Raw genomic sequence first — 26,983 nt, 5'->3', positions numbered from 1 at the left:
GGAAAAGTCGTTAATGTTACGCTCTTTCGAGATAATTTTTGTCTGTTCATGTTGAAAGAAGAAGAAATTAATGTCAAATTTTGGGTTAAAGTTCTCCTCAATGACATTTGAAAGCTGTGTTGCCACAGCAGCAGGAAAAAAAAACAGCCATGGAAACTCTCTCAATAGGTGAAATTGTTTTTTTTGGTAATTTTTCATTTGAAAGAGCGTAGCAATGAAAAACAAGTCGCTGACTCTGAACAATCAGGATGCAATAAAAGTGGTCCGACGAGATAGACACCCCAAAAAGAAACAGCAGTAGTAAGTCCTGAGTTTAAAAAAACGGTTTAGAATTGTCCATTTTCTTTTCTTTTGATTTTTTCATCGAAAACAGAATAAATCGGACCACTGCATCAACAGACCCTATTTGATCTTTTTAATCAATAAATCGAAAAAAAATGTTCTTACAGGAATGAAACAATAATCAATTCTTTATGTTAGGTCAACATTTTCTTGTTAACTCTTTCAATCACATAGAGTTCATCAAAAGTATTCATCGGCTCTTCGTTTTCTTTTTTGAAAGTTAGTTTCTTGTTTTCCTGCATGCCATAAGAAATACCAAAGTAACAATTGACTTCAAATTGCCTTCTATATATATAATATATATATATATATATATATATATATATATATATATATATATTCCTGTTTAATTTAATCGCGGAGCGTTTTGCGGACTAAGTCATGGCCACTGGCGAATCATGACTAGGTAAATTGATTAATTTTAGTTTCTGTCATTTTCTCTTGCAAAGTCTGGTACTTTTTAAAATCTCATTTAATAAGAGAAAAATCTTCAGCCTCTCAGTTGCATTTATGTTGAGGAAAAGCTGTTGTTTCCTCAGAATTGATTGCCCAGGTGATCAAATTTTCTTTTTTAGCCAAAGGTATTGTAGCTCAATATCAATTGTTATGCAACTGCATACTTTCAAACTTAAAGACAAATTCACTCATGAATAACAAGAGGCTTCTTACAACACTCGACGATTCATTTGTTGACAAAGGTAACCAAATAAAACACGACATCGTTTTTTCTAGCACAATTTGTTCTAATTTGTATTGTTTTGCCATTAAAAAAAGAGTGTTTAGAACACTTTAAATGGTTAACTGGGGGATGAATTTAACTCCTGAGCAAAAAGTTTTCCAAATCTAAAATTCCTTCTACTGTATGGTTTGCGGTAATTCCACTTTCTATTTTTCTTTTGTATTTGTTCCGGATGGAAACAAAAATTTTGAGATAAAAATTTGTGATAGAATCCAGTAAAGATAACTACCAATGCTTCAAGACAAAAAGTCCTAAAGATAAATAAGCCGCTGATAAGATTTGCTCACACCAGCGGCAGGTGATTTGTTTGACACTGGTGCAAAGAAAAAAATTCAGTCAGATACAATCATGGTTCAAATTGATAATTGTTTCAATAAAAACACGTTTTTTTACGAAAGCCTTCGAAGTCGAAGACAACAACTTCAGAATTCAAGATACCATCAAAATAAATTTTTCTTCACAATGAGGCAAATTTAAAAACATTCTGGTTGACAAGATAGGAGTTTGTGATTGAAAAACTTAGTTTTTAAAAAGCCAGAAACTTTCTTGGATGTAATCTGCAATAATCGCCGAGGTGTCATGAAATATTGCATGTAATCAATAACTTACACAACTTGAAATATGCACCTAACGAAGAGTAATCTGTACCAATCAAAACTAACAAGATTCCCAATTTTAAAAGAAAATTACAAGTCGAGGTTTGGGTCTAATTAAAGACATGCTGCCAAAAAATTTTAAAAAAACTCTGCTACACTGTAAATAGTCCACCTTTCTTTGGTCAAAAACTTCATGAATGTTTTTCAAATCCATTGTCTCAATGGTTGGCGTGCTCGTTATGATATTGTAATATCAAACAATGAACAATAGTTGTTTTCTGATTAAATAATTTCACTAAGCAACTCATAAAACTACAAAAACTTTTAACATTTGAAATAAGGTAAACTAAAATGTGTTGTGTTTCTCAAGTGCATGTAAGCAAAAAATGTAAACAAAAAAATTCCTACTGAGTGTTCTCTCATAGAGCAGTATCTATTTCGGACCATTTTTCTCCATCCCCCATTACTCTTCGAGTGAAAAAACACTTCATCAGAAATGAGTTCTTTTCAAGTGTAATATCCTTTCCAGACCAATTAAAGACTTGAGGTCAAATTTCTCTATATATGCATCATAGTTTCATCAACAGTAAGCTTTGCAACATCTTCAATTTGATGGAGGGTTGTGGGTCTCGAGTCTCCCAATCCTCCCTCCACAACGATTTCGGCCACCGAAAAATAGACTTTTGTCTAATCCGAATCGAGTTCTTTACTTAAGTTTCACCAGTCTTTGAGCGTCCCTATAAGTGGTGATTCTTAAATAAGAAACTTGATTAATATTTTGAAAAAATTATTATTTTGGTGTTGAACAAAGCTGAACGCTTAACTAGTCAGGCAATCGGCCAGATGGTTTTAGGGAGGGGGTAGTTCTGACCCCCTAAAAAGATTTTTACCGCCGAAAAACTTTTTTAGTGAAATCAAGTTTTTTTGCTTCCCCCGACTGGTGAAACTTAACAGAAAAACTGATTTCGTTAAAAGAAAAATCAGTTTTTTGGTCGTGGAAACAGCTGTGACGAACCTGGACACCTTTACAGTCTTATGGCAGATTGCCTAACTAGTTGAGCGTCATTAATGATAATAAAATTAATAATAATAATAATAATAGTAATAATAATAATAATAATAATAATAATAATAATAATAATAAAAATAATAATAACAACAATAATAACAATAATAATAATAATAATGACAATAATAATAATACTAATAATAATAATAATAATAATAATAATAATAATAATAATAATAATAATAATAAAAATAATAATAACAACAATAATAACAATAATAATAATAATAATGACAATAAGAATAATAATAATAATAATATTAACAATAATAATAATAAAAATAATAATAATAACAAAAATAATAATAACAATAATAATAATAATAATAATAATAATAATAATTATTATTATTATTATAATAAAATTTTCTCGAGTAGGATGTGCACTTGTTAGTACTACATATGGTATAAATTATGTACCATAATAACGAATCAACTCGACAGGTCAGCAATAGGTCCAAAAGGTCCCAGTCTAGTGATGACCAGTACCATTACTATAAACAATCGTATGAATGCGTGGCGTATAATGGTAATGTTCACGCATCTTTGTTCACGCTGAAAAACTGCTATGCTCTGAAATCAATTTTTAGTAAATTTCCAACAGTCGTTGGAAAGTCCGAGATTGAAAGCTCCGAACTTAGCCAAACAACTATCTTAGCCAAATAACTATCAATTTGATGGAGGGTTGTGGGTCTGGAGTCTCCAAATCCTGCCTCCACAACGATTTCTGCCACCGAAAAATAGACTTTTGTCTAATCCGAATCGAGTTCTTTACTTAAGTTTCACCAGTCTTTGAGCGTCCCTATAAGTGGCGATTCTTAAATGAGAAGCTTGATTAATATTTTGAAAAAATTATTATTTTGGTGTTGAACAAAGCTGAACGCTTAACTAGTCAGGCAATCGGCCAGATGGTTTTAGGGAGGGGATAGTTCTGACCCCCTAAAAGATTTTTACCACCGAAAAGCAACTTTTTTAATGAAATCAAGTTTCTTTGCTCCCCCCGACTGGTGAAACTTAACAGAAAAACTGATTTCGTTAAAAGAAAAATCAGTTTTTTGTTCGTAGAAACAGTTGTGACGGACCTGGACACCTCTACAAATTTATGGCAGATTGCCTTACTAGTTGAGCGTCAATAATAATAATAATAATAATAATAATAATAATAATAATAATAATAATAATAATAATAATAATAATAATAATAATAATAATAATAATAATATAAATTATTATTATTACTATTATTATTATTATTATTATTATAAAAAAATTTTCTCGAGTAGGATGTACACTTGTTAGCACTACATATGGTATATATTATGTACCATAATAACGAATCAACTCGACAGGTCAGCAATAGGTCCAAGAGGTCCTAGTCTAGTGATGACCAAAACCATTACTATAAACAATGGTTTTAATGCGTGGCGTATCATGGTAATGTTCACGCATCTTTGTTCACGCTGAAAAACTGCTATGCTCTGAAATCAATTTTTAGTTTATTTCCACCACTCGTTGGAAAGCTCCGAACTTAGCCAAACAACTATATTTTGTTTAGAGATATATCAGTTTACCGTTAATTGCGGCTTTGATATAAGAGTGGTGCAAGCTAAAGCAACCAAAACTTGGAAAAACACATTTATTCGTATTTTTTATCAGATTGATTAAGTTTTATTGCTCCCATCACTTTTTTTGAAATTCAAAGCAGTTAATTTTAAAAATGATGCTAGAACTAATACCAACATAAAACGACTATAGTCGCACAAATTGCTCCCGAACGACGCCCAGGACAATTTAAATCAGAGGAGAGTGTGGCCCAGATAATGTTTTTTACGGGTGCAAAAAAAATACAGCAAAGAGGACTAAAACATCACCTATTCAACTATTGTGACCTACTGCTAGCTATGGCTTCTGTTTTAGCTACAGACAAAATTTCCAAATAAGATCAATTTAGGTCACGCAAGTCAAGTGTGAAAATGTCACCCGAGAAGTCAGTCAGATCGAAATAGTGTTCTATAGCAAACGGTCAAGCGATAAAAACTTGCCCAAAAAATAAAAACATGTTTACAATAGTTGCTACAAACTTCGTTTGAGTGCAAGTATTACTTCAAAATAAATAAATTTACAGAATATCAGAGTTTATTCATTGTTCACTTGAACGTTGTTCGGAATCAGCAAAACGGCAATAAAACTTATTGTGATAAACGAAAAAGTAGTCGTAGTCAGATAATGTTGCGATTCCTTTGCTAAAACTTGTATCAAATATGGAGTCACTGGTAATGGCAAATACATTGTGAACTTCATAATTCCATAAATTGAGCTTCTGATATTTGCAGGTACTATTTTGGCAACAAACATTATATAGTTAAGTTCCACAACCGCGCTGGAAGCGTCAATCAATCCATAAATGATAAGGGCGATCCAGTATTGTGGGCATGCATAAAGACATACCGCCAGACATAAAGATACGCCAAGACACACTGAAGCAGTTTTTTTAACGCCCAAGATAAATTTTTCAGCCAAAATCATTGCTAAAACTTTCACACCAAATGCCGAAATTATGAAAGCCGAAAGCACCAGATAGTCAGACTTTTCTAGAAAGTAAGTTCTGCTTTTTGTCCCAGCGCAATAATTTGAGTCAGTTTGGCCACTCAAAAAAACTAACTCAGTTGCAATATAGGACAAACCGTACGTTGTGTACTTTACGGAGCATCCCATAATTGTAACACAAATTAAACTTCGCAACACGGGACCATTATGGCAAACAATTTTCACTTTTTCCCAAAAAGAAATTGTTTCAGTCTTTGTTTTTGAAGAGTTTAAGTTCTCATAATTGGAGATATTTTCCGATCTGCATTTCGATTCATCCTCAGAAAAGAACTTTTTCAAGACTCTTATTGCTTTGACATTTTTACCCTTTGACCACAAATATGCAGGAGATTCGTCCGCAGAAATGGAAGCAATAACAACAAACAATACGGATGGAATTGATAAAATTGCGACATAATAGTGCCACATATTTTCTCCATGATCCCTTGAAAACATCAAATCACCTAATAAGTAAGGCAACAATTTTCCCAACGCCTCGCCTGCATAAACAGATAACAAAATGGCCACCCACGTGTACTTCAGAGGCACAACTTCGCAAATATGTATATCTAAGGCACCCACACAGCCTACAAAAAGACACTTTTTATGTAACTCAAAACTATAGGACATTTTTTGCCTACCAGGACTTGGATATTGACTTGACGTTAAGTACGGGTAATGTGTCCAAATTTCGGTAAGACAAATTTAAAGAAACCAGATCTTGCGTTAATTAATCATCTTTCATTGCTTTATACTTTTCCCGAAGGTATAAATTGGAACCAATTCAAATATTATTTGGTCCAACTTGATGAACAAAAAATAGAAAAATATTCTTTGCACAAGTTTCTCATCATCTCAATACAAAATTTCGCATTTTTTTCTGATTCATACAAGCAAATTCATACAAGCAAAATTCCTAGAAAACTTAAAAATATTAAGTTTACGGTATAAAGGCTTGCTTTTAACGTTTCAACATAAAGTTTATTCTTGACGCCAAAAATCAACAGCTTTCAAGTTTTTTGGTTCGTCCGTTTCGGAGATACCAAAGCTTATTCTCGCGTTAGAACATGATAACTTAACGTAACTTCACGCTTAAGTATTGCCTGTAGGATCAACTTATTGTTTTAATTTATTTTTGTAAAAAATGGAAGAGGAATTTTTTGCCTCTTTTTGAGACAAGTTGTTGATATTTCAGCTGTAAACGTCACAAGAATCAATAAAAAATTCTCGAAAACTTAAACAGCGATTAAATTGAAAACCACTGTGACAAGCTACGAGGCCACACAAACGATTTATTTGAATTAGGGAAACCAAACAATTTAATAAAAATAACTTCAATAGCCATTAGCAAATTCTGCTTCAGAACCATAAGCTCATAGAAAGTTTGTGAGAATATAAAGGTTGTCTGAGAATAAATAATCAGAACTGTTCAAGATTGGCATCAAAAAAATAAAACGACAAAATTGATTACAAAATGTTTTCCACCGCATTGATATAATGTTTTCCACGGCATCTGCTCATTTCATAAAAGTATATTGAACTTTGCTTCCCTGAAAGAGAAAAATTGTGCAGATAAGCGTTGGAAATCAAAGCAAAAAAGAAATTTTTTTACTGTAAAAACTCATCTTGTGAAAGGTAGGTGAGACATTAGACTCTCCTTTTAAAAGCAAACTTGCTACAAGACAAAATTTTATGTGTGCAATCGGAATTACAATAGAATTAGACAATTTGGTGTAATAATTTTCTACTTATGCTTATTTTTCCGGTCTATAAAATGTTCAGCTGAAATATTTTCCAAAATTTTGTTCTTCTAAATCTCCCGTGAGCAATTTTGACAAAAAGTAATCGTAGATCACGTTCAAAATAATTCAATTTATTCTAATTTCATCGAAAAGCATTAGTATGTGTTGGAGCTGAGCTCGCTAAGCTTGCGTGGGCGGGAAAATAGAAACAAAACACCTTCTGTTGTCTTAGTCATTTAATAGTTATAGTTATAGTTCTAGTTCTAGTTGCAGTTTGTCACGTCAGAAAAAAGAAAAAAAGGGGAAATAACAAAAAGCAACACACAGAACTCAACGTAGTAGCCGCAGAAAACGGCTGAAAGTATAACTCCAAAAAATTTTGCAAAACAAATTGTCTTGAGCAGTAAATAACGTGTTACTGTGTCTTGAACTAGAAATATTCCTGAGCAGTAAACTGTTACTGTGTCTTGTATTCAAAATATTATTCTTGAGCAGTAAATTCTGTTACTGTGTCTTGTATCTACGAATTATTGGAGCTGAAATTCAACTGTTACAACCCCAACTTCTGGTATTCTCAACTTGTGAGTACAAACAGCAAAAGCCAATTTAAGTTTAAATTTATATATTTTCGCACAAACAGGTCTTAGACATATATCTTTGTCTTCGATTTGTTTTTTCTATGGGATTGAACTGATAAACATAAAGAGATCCCGTATTGTCTGATCTGTAGCAATCCAGTTCAAATTGATAGTTGAAAAAACTAAAATTAGCCAATAGTTACGAACTGAATTTGTAATGCAACGGTAAGAACATAGCGGATATACAACCCAACAGTCGAAGTGACGAAGTCATCGATGAACGAGAACAAAACTCAACGAGCAAATCAGCAACGCAAAGCCAATTAGGCAAAGCAAATAGGAACGTTGAAAAGCAAAACTTAATTAAAGCAAACAAACAAAGGAACTGTAGAGATTCAAGCTGCAGTCCCAAGGTACACAAAAAGTGACTCCGTCACAGAGTCAAAGCGCTTTGTATCGACAGATCAACAAATTGCGAAACAACTGGTTCGAGAAACAGAAAGAATGTTCTGAGCCCATTAAGAATCAAGATCGACCAAGCAAGCTCAAAACTCTTTATCAGCAGATACTGCAATTGGACGACAGCGTTCAAAAACTTGTGAACAAGAAAGCTCAGACTCTCCGAGACCCAGATGTTTCTTTAAAACGCAAAGTCGAGACAGAAAAATACTTTCAATATTTGAACGCAGAGTGGTTACCGTATATCCACGGACAGACAAACATGTCAAGCCAGCAAAGCCAGTCAACTTTTCATGCCAATGAAGAGCAACCGCCTGCGAATAATTTGTATCAAGTAGAACAAAACGTTGGAATTCTTGAGTTTAACCAAAACCATGCAATGCTACAACAAATACGGTTACACGAATCAACCAGGATACGGAAAACGTTTCGGAAACATCTTCAGTGAAACGTCGGGTTGAAGAACGAATGAAGGAATTTGAAATTGAATTCGAAAGAAAGTTGCAAATCGAACGAGCACAATTTGACCAAAAGATGTTGGAGCTACAAATGCAAATGAAAGAACTAGAGATGCAACATAAGCTTCGGCAAAAAAAGCGAGACCTAGAGCGCCAATTGCAAAGAACAGCATTGGAGAAAGATGACTTACGTTCTCAATCGACTAAGGCGCGTGACAAATCACCTTTCAATTGGACCCCAAAAGGGAGAGATGTCTCGGAGTGAGCGAATTCGATGAACGACACGCGAACACCAATTCGATCAAGAGCTCGCTTCGAAGCAGCCCTAAACGGAATAAGCATAGGCATTACCCATGGTACGCAAACTCTCGTGAACGCTCAGCAAGTGTTGAAGAGCGGGATATATCGCCGATAGCTGGAAGACACTACAACAGTGGACATTCAAGCAGTAGTTCACCTAAATTGAGGCTGAACAATTTTGACGGAAACCTGCTGGAGTGGCCTGAGTGGTCTAGCATGTTCATAGCAACAGTAAATAAACGCATGATTCCCGACTCAGAGAAAATGAGCCATTTGAAGACTCTGCTAACAGGCAAAGCAAAATCTGCAATCTCGGGCATGGGCTGATCTGGACAGTTTTATAGTGCTGCCTGGAACATTTTAAAAAGAAAATTTGGAAGACCGCATGTAATTATGGATGCACAGCTCGAGAGCCTACGAATAGCAAATCAAGTGAAACCTCATGATTCAACCAGCCTGATTAATTTTTCTCTTATTGTATCTAACTTCGTGATCTTGCTCAAAGAGTACAAACATATTGGTGGTTTGCAATCAAGTTCGACATTGTACATGGCAGTTGATAAGCTACCACAGGTTCTTAAAGAAAAATGGTAGTTCTACGTCGATGACAAAGACGAGGACTGGCCTGATCTAATCATGTTCGAAAAATGGCTATCATGAATGGCATTCGTGTATGACGGGTTTTCAGCGTTTAAAGGGGAACGCCAAGACGAAGACCGACGCAACACAAATAGTGAAAAACGATTCTCGAAGACATCAAACTTCAGTGCAAGTTCAAACCTGCAAAAAACCAAGCAAACGCAAAGCGATCACTGTCCATTAGCCGATGGTACTCATAAAATTTGGAACTGTCCGTCATTCAAAACCATGAGTGTGAATGATCGATACGTGGCAGTGAGGAAAGAACGCTTATGTTATGGATGTCTGGGAAAAGGACATGCACTCAAAGATTGCAAAGTCAAAGCGTGCGGTATATACGGATGTACCAAAAAGCACAACAGACTGCTACACTCAGAAAACCAAATGGACGAGGGTAGTCACGCAGTTAACGTAAGCGCAGCAACAATCAACCATAATAACCAAGTTACTAGTTTTCTTCAAATAGTTCCGGTATCGGATCAGAGTGGTGGTAACAGGTTGACTACCTACGCTTTCCTCGATAGTGATTCAACAGTATCACTCATCGATCAAAGTGTTATGGATCGAATACAAGCCAAAGGCACGAACGTTACCTTGAACAAAGCTGGCATACATGGGACGCAAGATTTGAAGACAGAGAAGGTTCCTATCACAATAAAGGGACTGCATTCAAAGGTGCATTCAATTGAAGCGTTTGCACACCCATCAATTTCGTTGGGAAACACAACATATGATTACTAGGAACTGAAGAACAACTTCAGACACCTGAATGTTCTCAGTAACAGAACATTCAAACTGATGGAAGTAGGCATCATGCTTGGACAAGATGCCGACAAAATTCAACGTCCATTGGACTATAAGATTGGAACACGAAGTGAGCCTTTCGCCGTCTTAACAGAATTAGGATGGGTACTCAGTGGTCCCATGACAGGCAAGAAAAGTCAAAATGTTTGTCATTTCGCCTCCACAGAAGATGTGAAATTGGCCGAAAATATACCATCATGGAAAAACTTATGCTTCCAAAATAAATGTTGTATGTCAATCAAAGAAAGAGCAGCAAGCTCAGAAGTTTTTAGGGAGCACAACAAAGCTTACGGGCGAGCGGTACGAAGTAGGCATGCTCTGGAGTGAACCAGAATCCAATCTTCCTGACAACTACGGCTCGGCCCTTGGTCAGCTCTACTCACTGGAATGAAGATTCCAACGAGACCCAATTTTTAAAAAATTGTATCAACAGTCAATTGATACAGATGTTGAAAAGGGATTTGTGAAGATCCTTGGTAAATCGGAAGTCAAAGGCACTTTCGGAAAAGAACGGTATTTGCCACACCATCCAGTACTAAACCCCAACAAACCGGGTAAAGTTCGCCGTGTTTGCAACGCTGCAGCAAAATACAAGGATATATGCCTAAACGACAAGTTGTTGGCCGGACCCGATCTACTACACGGATTGATCGGAACAATATTCAGATTTCAAGAAGGACCAATTGCCCTAACCGCAGACATTGAATCAATGTTTCTGCAAGTGCAAGTTCCTGAACGGGATAGAAGCTGCTTGAGGTGGCGAGCAAATTTACGAGTATCAACGTCATGTTTTCGGAGCAAAGAGTTCACCAACATGTTCCAACTACGCTCTGAAGCGAGTAGCCATCGATAACGAGGACGAGTTCCCAATTGCAGCGAAAACAATCCAAAACAACTTCTACATGGACGATTTCATCAAGTCAGTCGAAACACCTGAAGAAGCGATCAAGGTTTTCGAACAACTGCAACCTCTTCTCTCAAAACATGGATTTGAACTGAAGAAGTGGATCACCAACAGCGACAAGGTAACCAACGCAATCCCAGAGGACTTAAGATCAATCAGCAAAACAAAGCAGGTTGAAGTAGAACCCAGCTAGGAAGGGTCATCGGAGTTTGGGCTTCAGAGGACGATAACCGATGATAGTCTAAAGGTTTGTAGAGGTACAAGCAAAGAAGTTGAGAACCCAATCACCCAAAGGAAGATCTTATCTCTAGTTTCTTCAGTGTTTGATCATCTTGGACTCTTTGCACCATTCAGTGTCCATATGAGACGACTCCTGAAGAGAATCTGGACAAAAAATGGACAACATTGGGACAACTTAGTATATCCTAACGAAGAAGAAGAGTTTCTGAAGTGGAAAGCGCAGCTTCCAGAAGTAGCGGAAACCAGCATTGATAGAAGATACTTCAGCACAGCCAAGGACAAATGGGAACTTCATGTGTTTGCAGTCGCGTCTGAAGACAAAATGTGCGCAGTGGCTTACCTACGTTCAAATCCCAAAGAATACTTAGCAGACTTAGCATTTGTAATCAAAAAGTGCAGAGTTGCACCGATGCGACACCTTTCCATACCACGCTTGGAACTACAAGCAGCAGTGATGGCGGTGAGACTTAAAGAGCAGATAGTGAAGGAACACGAATCGAAGATTCACAGTTCTAACTTTTGGACAGACTCCACTACTGTTGTGCAATGGATTCACAGCTCCCACCGGAAATAACAGGTGTTTGTTGCAAACAGAATAGTTGAGATTTTGGATACAATAAATGTTTCACAATGGAATCATGTGAGTGGTATTAACAATCCAGCTGACATCGGGACACGAGCGATCAATGTTGACGAATTTAAGAGAAGCGAATGGCTCACTGGGCCGGCCTGGTTGAAGCAGCCATAGAGCGAATGGCCTGAACAGGTGAATTTAACATTTGCTTCAGACGAACAAAACGACAAAATGGTCTTCTCAACAAAGGTTGAAGAGAAGAAGCCGGTGATTTAGTGGGACGATTCAGCAACTTCAATCGACTACTAAATGCAATGGCATACGTAAAGCGTTTATTTAAAAAACACAAACTGGCAACAGAAACATTAAGTGTTGAAGAAAGAGAGGGTGCACAAGCAAGCATCTTCAGACTACTACAGCAAGAACAGTTTGCTGAAGAGATGAAATCTCTCAGGGCTGAAAAGGAAATTCCAATAAACAGCAAAATTCTCCAGTTTTCACCATTCATAGACCAGCAAGGACTTATTCGTGCCCAAGGCAGAATAGGCAAAATTCAATTGAGCTTCGAAACGAAGCATCCAATACTGTCACATTGGAAGCACCATGTAGTTGAATTATTCTTGCAAAATGAACATAAAAATAGTCATCACGGAGGTACTGAACATGTCAGAAACATAGTTCAGCAGAAATTCTGGATCCTAGGCATACGAAATGCTTTTAGATCGATCAGAAACAAATGCATTAGATGTCGAAAAGGAAGAGCACAAACAGTGACTCCAGTGATGGCCGAGTTACCGAGAGAAAGGCTTGATGCTTCAACAGCTTTTGCAAATGTTGGAGTAGACTGCTTTGGCCCATTTACAGTTAAAATTGGGCGCAGAAACGAAAAACGATGATGTTGTTTGTTCACATGTCTAACCGTACGAGCCGTACATATAGAGATAGTTCCAAAGTTGGACACTGACAGTTGTCTAAATGCAATTATGCGGTTCATAGCTCGAAGAGGCAAGCCCATAAAAATGATCAGTGACAACGGGACTAACTTCGTTGGAGCAGACCGGGAGTTCAAACAGCATGTCGCAGCATGGAACAAAGAAAGAATTGAAGAACATTTGGTTCAACAAGGAATCAAATGGAAGTTCAACCCGCCTGCCACACCTCACTTTGGAGGATTGTGGGAAAGACCGGTCAGAAGTTGCAAGAAAGCAATGTACGCAGTGTTGGGGAACCGATCAATTACGGAAGATGTTCTTTCAAAAACAATGTGTCTTGTTGAGCAAACGTTGAATGCAAGACCCTTGACACCAGTCAGTTCGGATGTAAATGATTTGGAATCTATTACTCCAAACCACTTCCTGCTTGCCAACAAAAATGTTTGTTTACCATACCTACCAGGCGCAGAAGAGTTTGTTAATCATAGAAAGCTCTTCCGACAAACAGAAGAGTACTCCGATCTCATCTGGGACAGATTCAGAAAAGAGTATCTGCCAACATTGAACAATCGACAAAAATGGAGTTGTGAATCAAACAGAGTTCTGAACAAAGGTGATCTCGTTTGGTTGGCCGAAGACAGTGACAAACGAGGATATTACAAACTTGGACGAGTAACAGAAACTATGGAGGGTTCTGACAAAAAAAAATTGATCAGCAACGATTAAAACAAAAGAAGGAGTCTACAATAGGCCTGTGGTGAAGCTCGCTCTAGTACTATAAATGGATGAAGACGTTTTCACGAAGGAAAACAGGGCCAGCGATGTTGGAGCTGAGCTCGCTAAGCTTGCGTAGGCGGGAAAATAGAAACCAAACACTTTCTGTTGTCCTAGTCATTTAATAGTTATAGTTATAGTTCTAGTTCCAGTTACAGTTTGTCACGTGAGAAAACAGAGAAAAAGGGGAAATAACAAAAAGCAACACACAGAACTCAACATAGTAGCCGCAGAAAACGGCTGAAAGTATAACTCAGCAAAATATTGCAAAACAAATTCTCTTGAGCAGTAAATAACGTGTAACTGTGTCTTGAACTGGAAATATTCCTGAGCAGTAAACTGTTACTGTGTCTTGTATTCAAAATATTATACCTGAGCAGTAAATTCTGTTACTGTGTCTTGTATCTACGAACTATTGGAGCTAAAATTCAACTGTTACAGCCCCAACTTCTGGTATTCTCAACTTGTGAGTACAAACAGCAAAAGCCAATTTAAGTTTAAATTTAAATTTTTTTGCACAAACAGTTCTTAGACGTATATCTTTGTGTTTGATTTGTTTTTTCTATCGGATTGAACTGGTATACCTAAAGAGATCCCGTATTGTGTGATCTGTAGCAATCCAGTTCAAAATGATAGTTGAAAAAACTAAGATTAGCCAATAGTTACGAACTGAATTTGTAATGCAACGATAAGAACATAGCGGATATACAGTTACTAAAGCGAACTGCAAAAGCAAAATATCCGGACAGATTTAGAACCGCTAAAACGAACGGGGCGGTGTAAAATTTCCTTGTCAATTGTGGGAGAGCAGCCGTTAGAGTATGCTCAAACTAAGAAGCAAAATCATCCACAATTTGCAAATCGATTGAAATCCAGTTTGCATATCCACAATTCTTTTCTCAAAAAGACTAGATTTTGATTTTTTTCATGAATTTGAAGCGGAAAAGCAGAGCGCACTATAACGATGCTATTTATGTTGGCGAATTGCTTTGAGATGCCTTGAAAATTCGAAAATATTCTCAACGAGAAAACCTGAAAAAATTTCTTAAGTTTTTTTTCAAAAGATATGAGAATAAAAAACAAACAATTAAAACCAGATTCAAACGCAGTTAAGTTTTTCGCTCAAGCAGCATCATAATGATTTAAAAAAAGTCAAAAGACGAAAATTGCATGAAATGTGTTGAAATTGGCCAAAAACGGTGTAAAATGGGCCAAAATTTATGTTCAACTATAATTTAAATTGAACAATTCTTGAAAAATGTAAAATAATACCCTATAAGTTAATCTCTGATGTCCTAAAAACTCCGAACTTGTCTGAGTAAAGGAAAATGGGGAAAGCCTAAAGTTCTACCATTTTGTTCAAAACTTGGGAGAAAAGTTTTTCGATTCAGATGATGTGTTCAAAATTTATTTACATATGTATTTGCATTTATATATATATATATATATATATATATATATATATATATATTTATATACATATATATATATATATATATATATATATATATATATGTGTGTGTGTGTGTGTGTGTGTGTGTATGTGCGTGCGCGTGCGTGTGTGTGTGTGTGTGCGCGTGCCGCGCGCGCGTGTGTGTGTGTATCAACCTTTAAAACGCTCTGTTTCAGTCACAGTCAAATATTAATGGCTAGAGCGTTGCACAATGAAGACTCTAGCCAGATGGTGGTTAACTTGCAAGATTTTTTAATTTTGGACTGCTACATTATCAGCTTTTTTCAAGATAGCCTTCGGTAACAAACTACATATTTTTGTTACCTTACGGCTAATTTTCGTATGCTCCAATAAACTTTAATTAATCACTCACTTGATCCAAAAGACCAAAGGAGCCGAAAAGCAATAAGGGACTCAATATTCCACGAAACAGCACACAAAGTGTTCCAGACAATCGCCCAAACTGTTCCCCAAATAGCACAAGCATATCGACCAAAAATATTGGCAATCACACCTGTCATCAAATAGCTTAACGTCTTTCCCAAGAATGTTACTGTGGCAAGAGCCGACTCCAACTCGGGAGTCAAGTCCATTTCTACGTAAAGTCTGGTTGATAAAACAGGCATCAAGTCTAAAAGTGCATGTCTTCCGCAGTAGCCAACAAACACAGTAAACATAGTGAGAATGTGGTACCAGCCAATGTCAGCATTGGCCAGAACGTCCGAAAGAGAGAGCAAGGGGACCTTTTCGGAGCTCGGTTCTAATAGCTGTGAGCTTTCGCTAACCGATGCTTCTACTTTCGAGACTTCGTTGAGCGGAGCCTCTTTCTTTTTAGTTGCCGCATTCATTTTGATTGGTATACCCAAAGGTGTTTTGTTCCGATATTTGAAAATGGTGTGTTAAGAAGAGTTTGTCTATGACCTACCAACTTTGAAATTTCTGAAATCTTTTTTCTATACACTTTTTATAATCTCAAAGTATAAATTTGAACTACTTTATAATAGCGTTTCAAATTTAACCAGTAAAGAACTATATTGGTTAAATTTAGATAGTTAAATGAGATAGACTTTGATTGAGAGTATTTTTTTACAGTTGCATAGTGGCTCAGATAACAAATTATAAATCATTGGGTATTGTATTCTTAGGATGGACAGTGCTAAGAATAGATCGAATTCATCGGAAATCCTTAATTAAGCGATTAGTTAAAGGTCTCATGCCCTCGAAGATCCGGTGAAAGGGCGGAGATGTGAACTAGAGGAATGTATGTAAATGAAGGGTGGTACTACATTGTACACAATACCAAAAAGCCTATTCAGACTAAATCAGGCTAAATATAACCGATTCATAACTGTAATAACCAATGTATCCAATCTTGAATCTATTGTTCGGAAGGACCCTTATTCACCAACAATTATAACTTAAGTATTACCATGTGGTGCCTTTTATTACACTTTTGGAGATTCTAATCGCATTGGGTCGTTTTTGGTCGGATTAATTTATATCAGAATGTCAATGGTTGATTTCAACTGAAAATTTAAAAAGGGTTTAGATGAGTTCAATAAAAAGGAAAGGAAAATAGCGTAATTTTATTTTTTAATGTCTTTGTTTGTCTGGTGTTGTGGGTACTTACCACAACAGTGACCACCCTGAGATTGGCTGATTTGGAAGTCTGACCACTGGCAATGTGAGACAACACCTTGACAGATAGTCCATCCGGTCTGTTCCAAAAACCCAGCTGAAGCAAATGGATCCCATGATCAACCCGATGGGGCGCAAAGTTACGTGTTACATTATACGGTTGCTGAAATTCTTTAGAAAAGCACCAAAGCAATCTCCAGGTCAGGTTTTGAAGTTCTAGGATGTTGTCCAGACTTTCGTGTGACCATGCGGCCACGACTATTTTCAGACCATTTAACTAATTTTCGAGCGCTTAAGGACCTTTCCACACTACGTAATTCGTGCGCAGATTGTGCAGATGAGCGCTCGAAGATGGTCTTATCAGAAATTGTTTTTGTAATGGGAACTCTAATTGTGAACCGTTAGCAGCCTACACATGCGTGGTTTAAATATAAGTAATCAAAATTCATATAAAACCTTCGAATTTCAATAAAAATCTTTTTTTAAAATCATATTTCAAATTTTCATCTTCAATAGCAGAAGTGAAGTCCGCATTGAAGGTAAAAAATACTTCTGACGGACCGTTTTTCGTATAAGAATGGATAAACGGTAGTGATTTTCCCCGCTATGCTTCATGCAATGCAAATTCTTGCAAAACAGCTGCAAACTATAAAACCTTCATTATTCATTGGCGTGAAGTGATAGAAAATTGACTCGAAAAAAAATATTTGGGTGCATTTCTTCTCTTAGAAGTTAAATAGACGGCCTACAGAATTCAATTGGATCAAATTGCCGGTATGATAATCATTTTCTGACAACTTATAATCTTAAACTGCATTTTGAATCACAGTCCCAGTAGCTCGACTCAAAGGACCTGTTCGAATACAAGACTCCTGAATACAATAAGTTAAACCTTCCCTTTTGTAGGAAACTTATTCCAATTTTCTTTAACAAGTATATTGTTTGCATCGGTATTCAAAAGGTAAAACTTATCAGATGAGTTAATCTGCAACAGCCTCAAAGTTTCATTTTTGCCAAAAAAAAACGGACGACATTATGACTCGAGGAAATAAAAGCCAGCAGTTTGAGACTTTTGTTTGTTTTTAATAAATAGTTTTGCCTTAGAACCAGCAAAAATCAGCAAAAAAACGAGCGAAAAAACTACCTGATGCAAAAACCTTTTACAACTCCAGAATTTTTTTCGAGAACGAAATTGCTATTTATTAATCTCAGAAGTTGTTTTTCTCATTTAATAGCGTTGCTCAATTATAAAAAAATTCAGGCTTTGAGTTTGTGGTCTGGGGGTACTTTCGTTGCGTTGCTTACCAGAATCTTGCTGTCTGCAATCCGTTTGTTGCGGATCATAATGCCTTTTGTGTCTGATAAACGAGGTATTTCAAATAGAAAAGCACGCCCTGTAGCATCTAAAACACCAAATAAATCCGCGAAGTCAAATCATAGTCGCATAAAGTTGATATCGGAGTCACAAGTGCGTCTGCTCTGATGTGAAGGTCACATGGGTCTCCTCGTAGAGGCGTTTTCTTATTCATAATTGAATGTGTTTTCATTTTTAAACCACGTTTTAAGCCTGGATTGGATTTAATTATCATTGTAATTCTCGGTTTGAACAAAAAAATTTTCGGCCACAAGTGAGCCCATTTGCGAACATTGAGCCCATTAGGGAACATTGAGACCATTAGGGAACATTGAGCCCATTAGGGAACATTGAGCCCATTAGGGAACACTGCTCGTTATTATACGTACGCAACGTTCATTCGGGGACAACGGAACTGCATTTATCAACACGAATTACACTCTTAGTGTCTGTTTTTATTTGTTCTTTCCTCCTTATTTTTTTTACTTCTTTTTTTCCTTCCGACTATTTCTCTCTCTCTCTCTCTCTCTCTCTCTCTCTTTCTCTCTTTCTTTCTCTCTCTTTCTGTTTATTTCAATTCTTTCTGTCTTAGCTTCTTTATGCATTGAATGAAAATATAAGTTTTGCTTTGTTTCTGCTCTTAACTACACAGCTTTCAGTTGAGGTCCCAGTTTTCGCACCCTAGACCTAAACCTCGAAAACTCCCCAGGACTTATACGAGGACCTAATAAAATATGAAACTTAGTACGGCATGATATACGGCCGTATCAAGTTTTTCACGGTACCTTACAAAATAATTGCACTTGTGAGTTGAGATTTGATTTGAGATCATTTTCCGACAAATTTTGCTCTACTTTATATTTTTGTGACTTCTTTTGTCTGGTTTTGTCGTTTTATTTATTTCGGAGAACTGTTTGAGTGCGTTTTTTACTAAACTATTTCAGTACTCCTATAGTTATTCCACCAAATCCGCCACTGCTAGTTGCAAGCCCGGAATAGAAAAAGGATGAGGGAAACCGCAAAAAATATACTGCAAAACTCTCAAATATTCTGTTGTTAACCTGACTAGATAATTTACCGACAGCTGCTTGGCTATTATATTACTAACGACATCTTAATAAACTTGGTACGGCCTTAGTACGGCACCTTATTGATCTTGATACGGCCTTAAAAAGGTAACTAAAAATTTTATTACGGCCGTACTACCGACCGTTGTCAAATTTACAAGATCATAGCATGGCTTTCATTCAAGACTTATACGGTGCCGTACTACGGCCGTATCACGTTTTCTAAGTACGGGTAACCTGGTATATAACAAAAAGCGAAGCCATAGTTTGCCTTGTTTTGCATCAATTTTTAGGTCTTTCCCGGTATAGCCACCCGCAAATTTTCAGTTCCATTATGGTATAATGACCATGCTTTAGTGACCGCTAAGCTGGGGAGGCGTGAGGACTATAACTGGAAAGACCCCATTTTTTCGCATTACTCATACTTTCCATTTTGGCTCTAATTGTGCCAGTGGCATTTGTAATAATCGATAAACTCAACTCTGTGCATACCAATACATAAAGTTGTTTTCATCGTAGAAACAATGGTGTGTTTGCCTTTTACGACAACTAAAGAAGGTTTGTGACAAAAATCTCGAAACGGTTCCCGGAAATATTGTGCTAGAAAACTGTGCACAGTTTTTGTAAATACCATAAAAAACACCGGTGTCAGTAAAGCAAGTTGACCATTAGCACCAACCACACAATTATACCATAATATGCGGAATTACGGGTAAAGAAGAGAACACTTTACGCCCACGAGACAAGATCAGCAACTCACACAACATAGTTCAAAAGAGATTGTTGTCAAAGGAAAAAATTAACCCGACGACGAAGAAAAAGTAAAACGCATTACTTCGGATGCTTTGGATTAATGTTTCTGATTGTACGTTGCCTTGATGCTTCATTTATTTTCGGTTTTTATTAAAGTTTTTGCTTTAATTCTGCGTTTTTAACAAAGGATTTCTGTCCAGTTTTTGATGATGACCTGACATTGGCTCATTCTCCCTTTTTTGCTTGGTCGCAGTACGTTTTTCACTCCTAATTATCTCGGTTAAATCTTGAATGATCAGACTTTAGCTTTCTATTTAAAAGCATACAGGTAAAGTGATAGCCCATTTCCTCCATTTGCGTTTTAATCAACACCTGTTGCGATAGTAGCAGTTAAATAAACAGCAAGTGTAATAAATTTTAATGCCCGATCGACACTGGATAAACACTTTAGCATTAGACTACGAGTTTATCACACTCTTTTATCGCCCCTGTTACTAAGTAAACAGTGACTATAAAAAAGTGGTGATAAATTCGTAGTCTAATGATGGAAACAGTTCGATAAACTTGTAGTCTAAAAAAACAAACATGAACGCAACAGGTGTTGATTAAAAAATTTACCGCTCGGTTGTTATCGCCCTCGAAGTTATCATAACACCTCGGCTTCGCCTCGGAGTTTGATAGCTTCTCGGTGGCAATAACAACCGTGTTGTAATATTCATTAATGGTCGGTCAGATCATTATTTTGACGTGGCCATTACTCTTACTCTTACCCCCCCCCCCATTACCCCCCTACCCTTGCGTCGACTTACCCCCCATTAACCCCCCTACTCTTGCATCGTTTCAACCCCCATTACCCCCCACTCCTACATCGTTCACACCCCCCCCCCCCAATGACCCCCCTACTCTTGCGTCGTTTTATCCTCCCATTGGGTCTTTCCCATTATAGCCCCCCCCCCAGAAAATTATAGCCCCCCCCCAAAAAAATCAAGTTATAGCATACAATTAAATTCATCATTTATGCTTACAATTGTTGGTTACAAGTTTTTGTTTTGTTCCAGTATCGAATGCTGGAATTTTCCAATCGCCGTCATTATTTCATGGAACGGGTCCAGGTTTTTTCGAGAAACATGCTTTCTGAACAGGAACTCCGCAAGATACGAATCAATCATATCCCTATTAGTCGCATGCATTTTTTTGTTTTTTGATTTTGCATCCCTCCACATCGCCTACAATGATTTCTGATTTTGTGTTAAAGAAGTGGTTATTAATTTCAGTCGCTCGCCTACATCGATTTCCGATTTTGTGTTAAAGAGGTGGTTATGAATTTTCATCTTGGGGGGGGGGGCTATAGGTTACATGCCCACTAAGCTGGGGGGGCTATAATGGGAAAGACCCCCCATTACCCCCCCCCCCACCTACTCTTTCTTCGTTTTACCCCCATTACCCCCCTCACCTACTCTTTCTTCGTTTTACCCGCATTACCCCCTAACTGTTGCATCGTTTTACCCCCTATAACCCCCTTACTCTTGCATCGTTTTAACCAAACCCCCCCCCCCAGTACCCCCTACTCTTGCACCATTTAACCACCCCAAATTACCCTCGTTACCTCTCAGTCTTACATCGAATGACCCCCAATTACCCCCCCCCCCCCCCAGAAAAATGTAGTTTTGAGGGGGATTTGACAAAAATTCCTCTGATTACCCCCTCAATCTTACATCCTTTTTGGGGTAAAAACTCGACACGGGGGATACTTTTTGTCCATTTTTGCCACCCAGTGATCCTGGAAGGAAGAAACATTTGTTCTAACTTGTCTCCATGTTCGCTGTCCAATGTGGAAATGATACACAGCATAGATATTTCTTGACAAGATTCCCCCTCCCCCACTTCCACCTCCATCATCTCCCATTATTCCTCTATCGATTACCCTTCCCTTGCTACCAGCATCCACAAGTAGCCGCTGTCGTATGTTATGCGTCAACACCATCCCGTATTTGTACAGTGCGTTGCTGTTGCACTCAATCTCACCCACTCTAAAAATTTAAAAAAAAAAGAATTTTACGAGAATTAATGAGGTTAAATCGCACACCAAAGTGACCTCTGATCAGATCGTGTTCACGCACACAGGGCGACAAAACTTAGTTGACTATTAAGTCGATAACTATTTACTAAACTCAAAATGGAACAGATTTGCCACACATCACACAATACGAGATACCAGTTGCACTTGATATTGAAAGAAATTGAAAGCAAAAACTTATGCCAAAGACTTGTTATTACAAAAAAAAATTTAACTTAAACTCGAGTTGGGTTTTGCTCTATCGTCTCACGAAATAAAATAGCAGCTGCAAGAATAGTTATAGCTGAACTGCAGTTCAATTATTTTGTAGAAACAGGACACAGTAACAAAAAATTACAGCTAAAAAATAATTTTCAATACAATACAGAGAACTAAAATATTGTACAAGGATATTTAAAGTAAAAGACACAGTACTAAGTAATTTACTGCTGAATAATATTTGTTCTAGAATAGTTTTGCTGAGTTTTGGAAAAATGACCATTGTCTGCGGCAGCTTTTGCTAAAAGGGTTTGTTTTTTTCATTCGCCGTTTAGTCCTTTTTATCACGTGATTAAGACAATAACTTACCATACCAATGACTATGACTATGACTGAGGCGCAAAATTGATATAGCAAATGAAAATTGGTAAACATGAACAAACAAAAATGACTTCATCCCATCTTGCGGAAGCTCAGTTGTTTCAACATCTGGAACTTATATCGAATTCACAAAAACTGCTGGTCCCCACTTCTACCCCCACTTCCCCCATTTTAATCAGAGATCGTATTGTTTTTGTCAGCAGATTTTATTTTTAATTGGTTGATTTACACATTTGGGCTCTGTACAGTGCCTACATAAATGCTCAAATACTCATTTGAGTTTTGTTGGCTTTGAGTCCAGCCGCTATTAATCACCCATCTCCTCCATTTGTTGGAATACAAATCGCAGATCAAAAAGATTTTTATCAAGCAATGTCTATGCTGATACTTGCATCCAACAAAATTTAACAACGACAAACAAAAATCATTTTTTCAACCTTTGCTTATTTGTCTTAAGAAAAGCATTTTGATGTGGCTGAATATTCTGCTAAAGACGTCAAATTTTGTGATTGTAAATTGGTAGCAATTCAAAAATATGACTCCGTCTTCAACGTTACTCTATGGTTAGATGATTCTGACCATAAATTGATCTGATCAAACTCGAGACAAACTCGGGCGCAACTGAGACCGATGACAAAGAAATTCGAACCAAATAAGTTTGATTAGAGGTTATTTGTGGCGCACCAGAGTGATAAAAAGCAACCCAGAGCGCACAGAAGTCTTGTCAGAAGCAACTTCAAGAGCATGAAAGACATCAGAGTAGTCTGGTATGAGTATAGTTTATGGTTGCAAAACGGTCTGAGCTATGTCTAGGGGTGAGTTGAAAAAATATTAATAAATAAAAAATTGAAATACCAATGTGCATGAGAGACGAGAACAATCTGAACGGTTTATAAACGAAGGGTTTTATTAAAAATTATTTGATTTCAATTCATTTTTAGTTTTTGTCATAGCATTGTCAGATAAGTGCAAAAACGAGATACATCAAAAAGTGATGACTTTCATTATACAGTGTAAGATTACAGAAACAATGAGCTTATATTTTCGAGATGTAAAATGTGTAGTTGAATGCCGATCAATGAGAGGATGGTCAATCATTTTGACAAAAACTCTAGAAAATCAATCAAGGATTGCTGATAGCATTGACCCCTGACAGCGTTGATTAATTTTGTTTCATTTGCACAAAGTAGTGCTCATCAATTGTTACCTATTCACATTAGTACAACAAAACTTAACAGTAACATAATTATTAAAAATAATTGTAACAAAATGTGGTGTTAGCTTGCTTAGTACACCCTGATTAGGAGCGAGGAAAACTGGTTTTGTAAGTTCGAAAAAAATTCATTCGGTTGAGATGCAACTTGTATCTGAAACTGATCTACGCGCTACTATTTAAAGTGCCTTAATTTTTTCACTTCTTCTCGATCTGTTGATATCCCAGACCACGTATGCATTAACTGCGTGGTAGATAATCGGTGATGTTTTTATTACGAAAAGGAGGCAGTCAACGCTAGACTAGTACACAAATGGTAGTTTAATTTGGCTATGTAACCAATTGACATGTTATAAGCTAGTACTTTGGATCCTTTTGCAAATTACTTAAGCGTGATGTTTTTCTCGGTTTTCTTGGAAAGCACATTCGATGCGTAAAACAACGTAGATAAAATAAAACGCTTCAATATTTTGTGTTTATTCTTCACTGTTATTTACTTCAAATGGATGCTTGGTACAACTTTTAATTACACTTAGCCACTATAACATTTATGGCCAGATTTTTAATAAACATAATCAATTTGCCTCGGATGAATTGCTCTCAAAGTTATGTCGAGGTGAACAGGTTGGGTTTGGTAGTTTCTACCACACCCAACCTGTTCAGTTCGCCATAACTTGAAACGAGCATTTCAGATAAGTAGTCAACAGTAAAGTTGATACAAAAATTTCTGTTTTAAACCGAGAGTTTCTGTCAATGGACTGAACTCCTAGGTTAAATCTTATTTGAGTGAATAAGTTTTCAAAACTGTAGCTTTTTATCTAACAATTTCCGACGTCTATCTTGCAAAATCTTGTACGATTCTCTCTAGATAAGCGTCTGGATGTTGCATGTTGCAAAATAAGCGTCGGAGTTGGATGACGGTAACTAGTAAAAATAAAATTAAAAGAGATTGGCTTCATTGGGTTAATTCAGGCCGCAGAACAAAAACACCTCCCAAATTTGATCTTAAAATGTCACTTTAAACAAAAGTGGATCTCTAAGAGCAGAGAACATAAAACTTAATTGATTCCACTTTCACCATTTTGTCCCTTGTTTCAGGACGTAAGTTCAAAAGCGTCAGACGAAAAATCGATTATCCAAAAAACCACTTTATAAAAACGATGATTCTGGCCCAAATAATTGCTATAAACTTTGTTTGAGAGTATTTAAAAAGCAGCGAAACTTTAAAAAATAACCAACCGAACGCATATGTTCAGATAAAAATTGACAAGACGACGTTTTTCGCGCACCTGATCACAACGTGATAGAGGAGTCCTATGCAGTTAATGGAAATTGCTGCTAGCAATGAAATTTTCCGTTAAGATATGCGAAAAAAATGGGCAGCTCCAAATTTTGCCACGATTCTGTTACCTTTTAGATCCTGTAGTTTTTTCATAAAAGAAAAAAAATCATTTAGATTATTCTATGCACATCATACGATGATTCCAGTGCAAACTTTATACAAAAATATAACGGTCTCTGTACTTGTCAGCAAAAAGACAACCGTAAGTAGACAATTTTTTTCCTTGAAATTATAACTCTTTTTGCAATCAACTTTACACCGCACCTGTTGGGTTCAAATTCGCTTGAGTGCTCCCTGATGACTTGAACAGTTGTCGAAATAACACTATCTATTGTCGCGTCCAGCTGAAGCAGAAAGCCATTAATAAAAAAAGTTGTAGACATTATTTATGAATAAAGTCTTTACAAAGTTTTACAGAGGTTTATTGCTGACACTAAACAATGAACCATCAGGACAAACATAACTATGATTATGGTCAAAAACAGGTTTAAAGATTCACACTATTATTGATTTCTCGTCATTTTTCTTATTATTTTTGATCACTCTAAGTCGCCTCTTTAAAATTTCAATTGATGTTTTTTCAGTATTGGTTAAATTTGGTGTTGAATGAACTGCAGAGGCCGGCTGTCAAAATATATTTAGCCCTGTTCATTAGCGGTGAAAAATTTTACCACTAGAATTTTCAAAATCCGTTTAATATATATGCAATCAATGTTTTCACAGGTCTTTGAGTTGATATGTGAGCATATAGTTACATTGTTGTTGTTGTTTAGATGGGAGACAGGAGTGTCTTGATTGGAGGACACAACAGGTGTGACTGCATACACGTTAGCCATCATCGTAGGTGGCAATTGCAGCTGAGAAATGTTGTAGAACTAAACCGAATACAAATTATTGAGCTAGCTCATAAATTGAGCGCACTGAATCGCCTCTTTGTGAGTAAAAGGCTATCTTGATTGTCAAGCATATGGTCACCTGGCACATTGAATGTATTGCACGTATTCTCTTACGACCTGACGATCGAAAATAAACCAATAATGCAGGTCGTTACTTTAACTTCGCTGAACAATGTATGTTAATTCAAATCTCTAAACACCTGAAGTTTTTTATGCTATTTTTGACTATGTTCTACTTGTCGACTGACCTCTAAAAAGTTAGTTTAAGTTATGCGTTAGGTTCTCTGCGTTGTTCGTACATTCCTTTCAATCATGTCCTAGCTGGTCTTATTATGTACCACGATGTCTGTAATCTTCGCAAATTTTATTCAAAATCAACTTACAGAATATTCACAAGAATTTCAGAACAAATATTGAAGAATTGAAATCTACCTGACATGAAATGACCCAGTTGTAGTTAATCCGGAGCATGGGGGACTTCGGATCCTGTAATATCATCTGTGGCTTAAGAAATTAAAAACGTGGCCGACTTCTACAGGTTGATTAGAATGGTAATAGTGCTGCTATATTGAAGAGCTCTCTTCCATCAATAAGGCGAAATAATGCTTAACCAAATAAAAATAGTGTCTCATTAAATGACTGTTCGCAGAGGAGGATCAAATTGAAGAATAACTCAAAATATAATTGAACTTACAACCGACTTTAGGAAGCGACTGCATGATTCAGGGCTGCCCATCAATGCAAACACTTCAGAAGAAGCAAATTTTCGAGACCTGAAAAGTTTAAAAACTGAGCCCCAACATTTTCACTTATATTACGTTAAATAATCCCCCCCTTTTTTACCTCACGTGAAAGCAATCTTAAATACTACACCA

At 36.7% G+C, this 26,983-nt stretch overlaps 1 protein-coding gene across 3 annotated transcripts in view; it reads right to left on the bottom strand.

Moving 5' to 3' along the window:
* LOC142349858 (uncharacterized) overlaps positions 1-26,983 on the bottom strand; it is a 277,179-nt gene that overhangs the window by 227,644 nt on the left and 22,552 nt on the right. For all 3 annotated transcript variants that reach the window (XM_075401678.1, XM_075401676.1, XM_075401677.1), the window contains exons 6-11: positions 26,803-26,881; positions 26,541-26,594; positions 25,968-26,087; positions 25,477-25,556; positions 21,809-22,031; positions 16,820-16,924 (exon numbers count right to left, since the gene is read on the bottom strand). In XM_075401678.1, coding sequence (XP_075257793.1) covers positions 16,820-16,924; positions 21,809-22,031; positions 25,477-25,556; positions 25,968-26,087; positions 26,541-26,594; positions 26,803-26,881 — 661 coding nt within the window. The remainder of the gene's footprint in view (positions 1-16,819; positions 16,925-21,808; positions 22,032-25,476; positions 25,557-25,967; positions 26,088-26,540; positions 26,595-26,802; positions 26,882-26,983) is intronic.

Source organism: Convolutriloba macropyga, chromosome 11 (assembly GCF_964194025.1).
Source record: "Convolutriloba macropyga chromosome 11, txConMacr16.3, whole genome shotgun sequence".
NCBI lineage: Eukaryota > Metazoa > Xenacoelomorpha > Acoela > Convolutidae > Convolutriloba > Convolutriloba macropyga.
The sequence above is the reverse complement of the archived record's forward strand: the minus strand, read 5'-3'. Positions and strand labels throughout refer to the sequence as shown.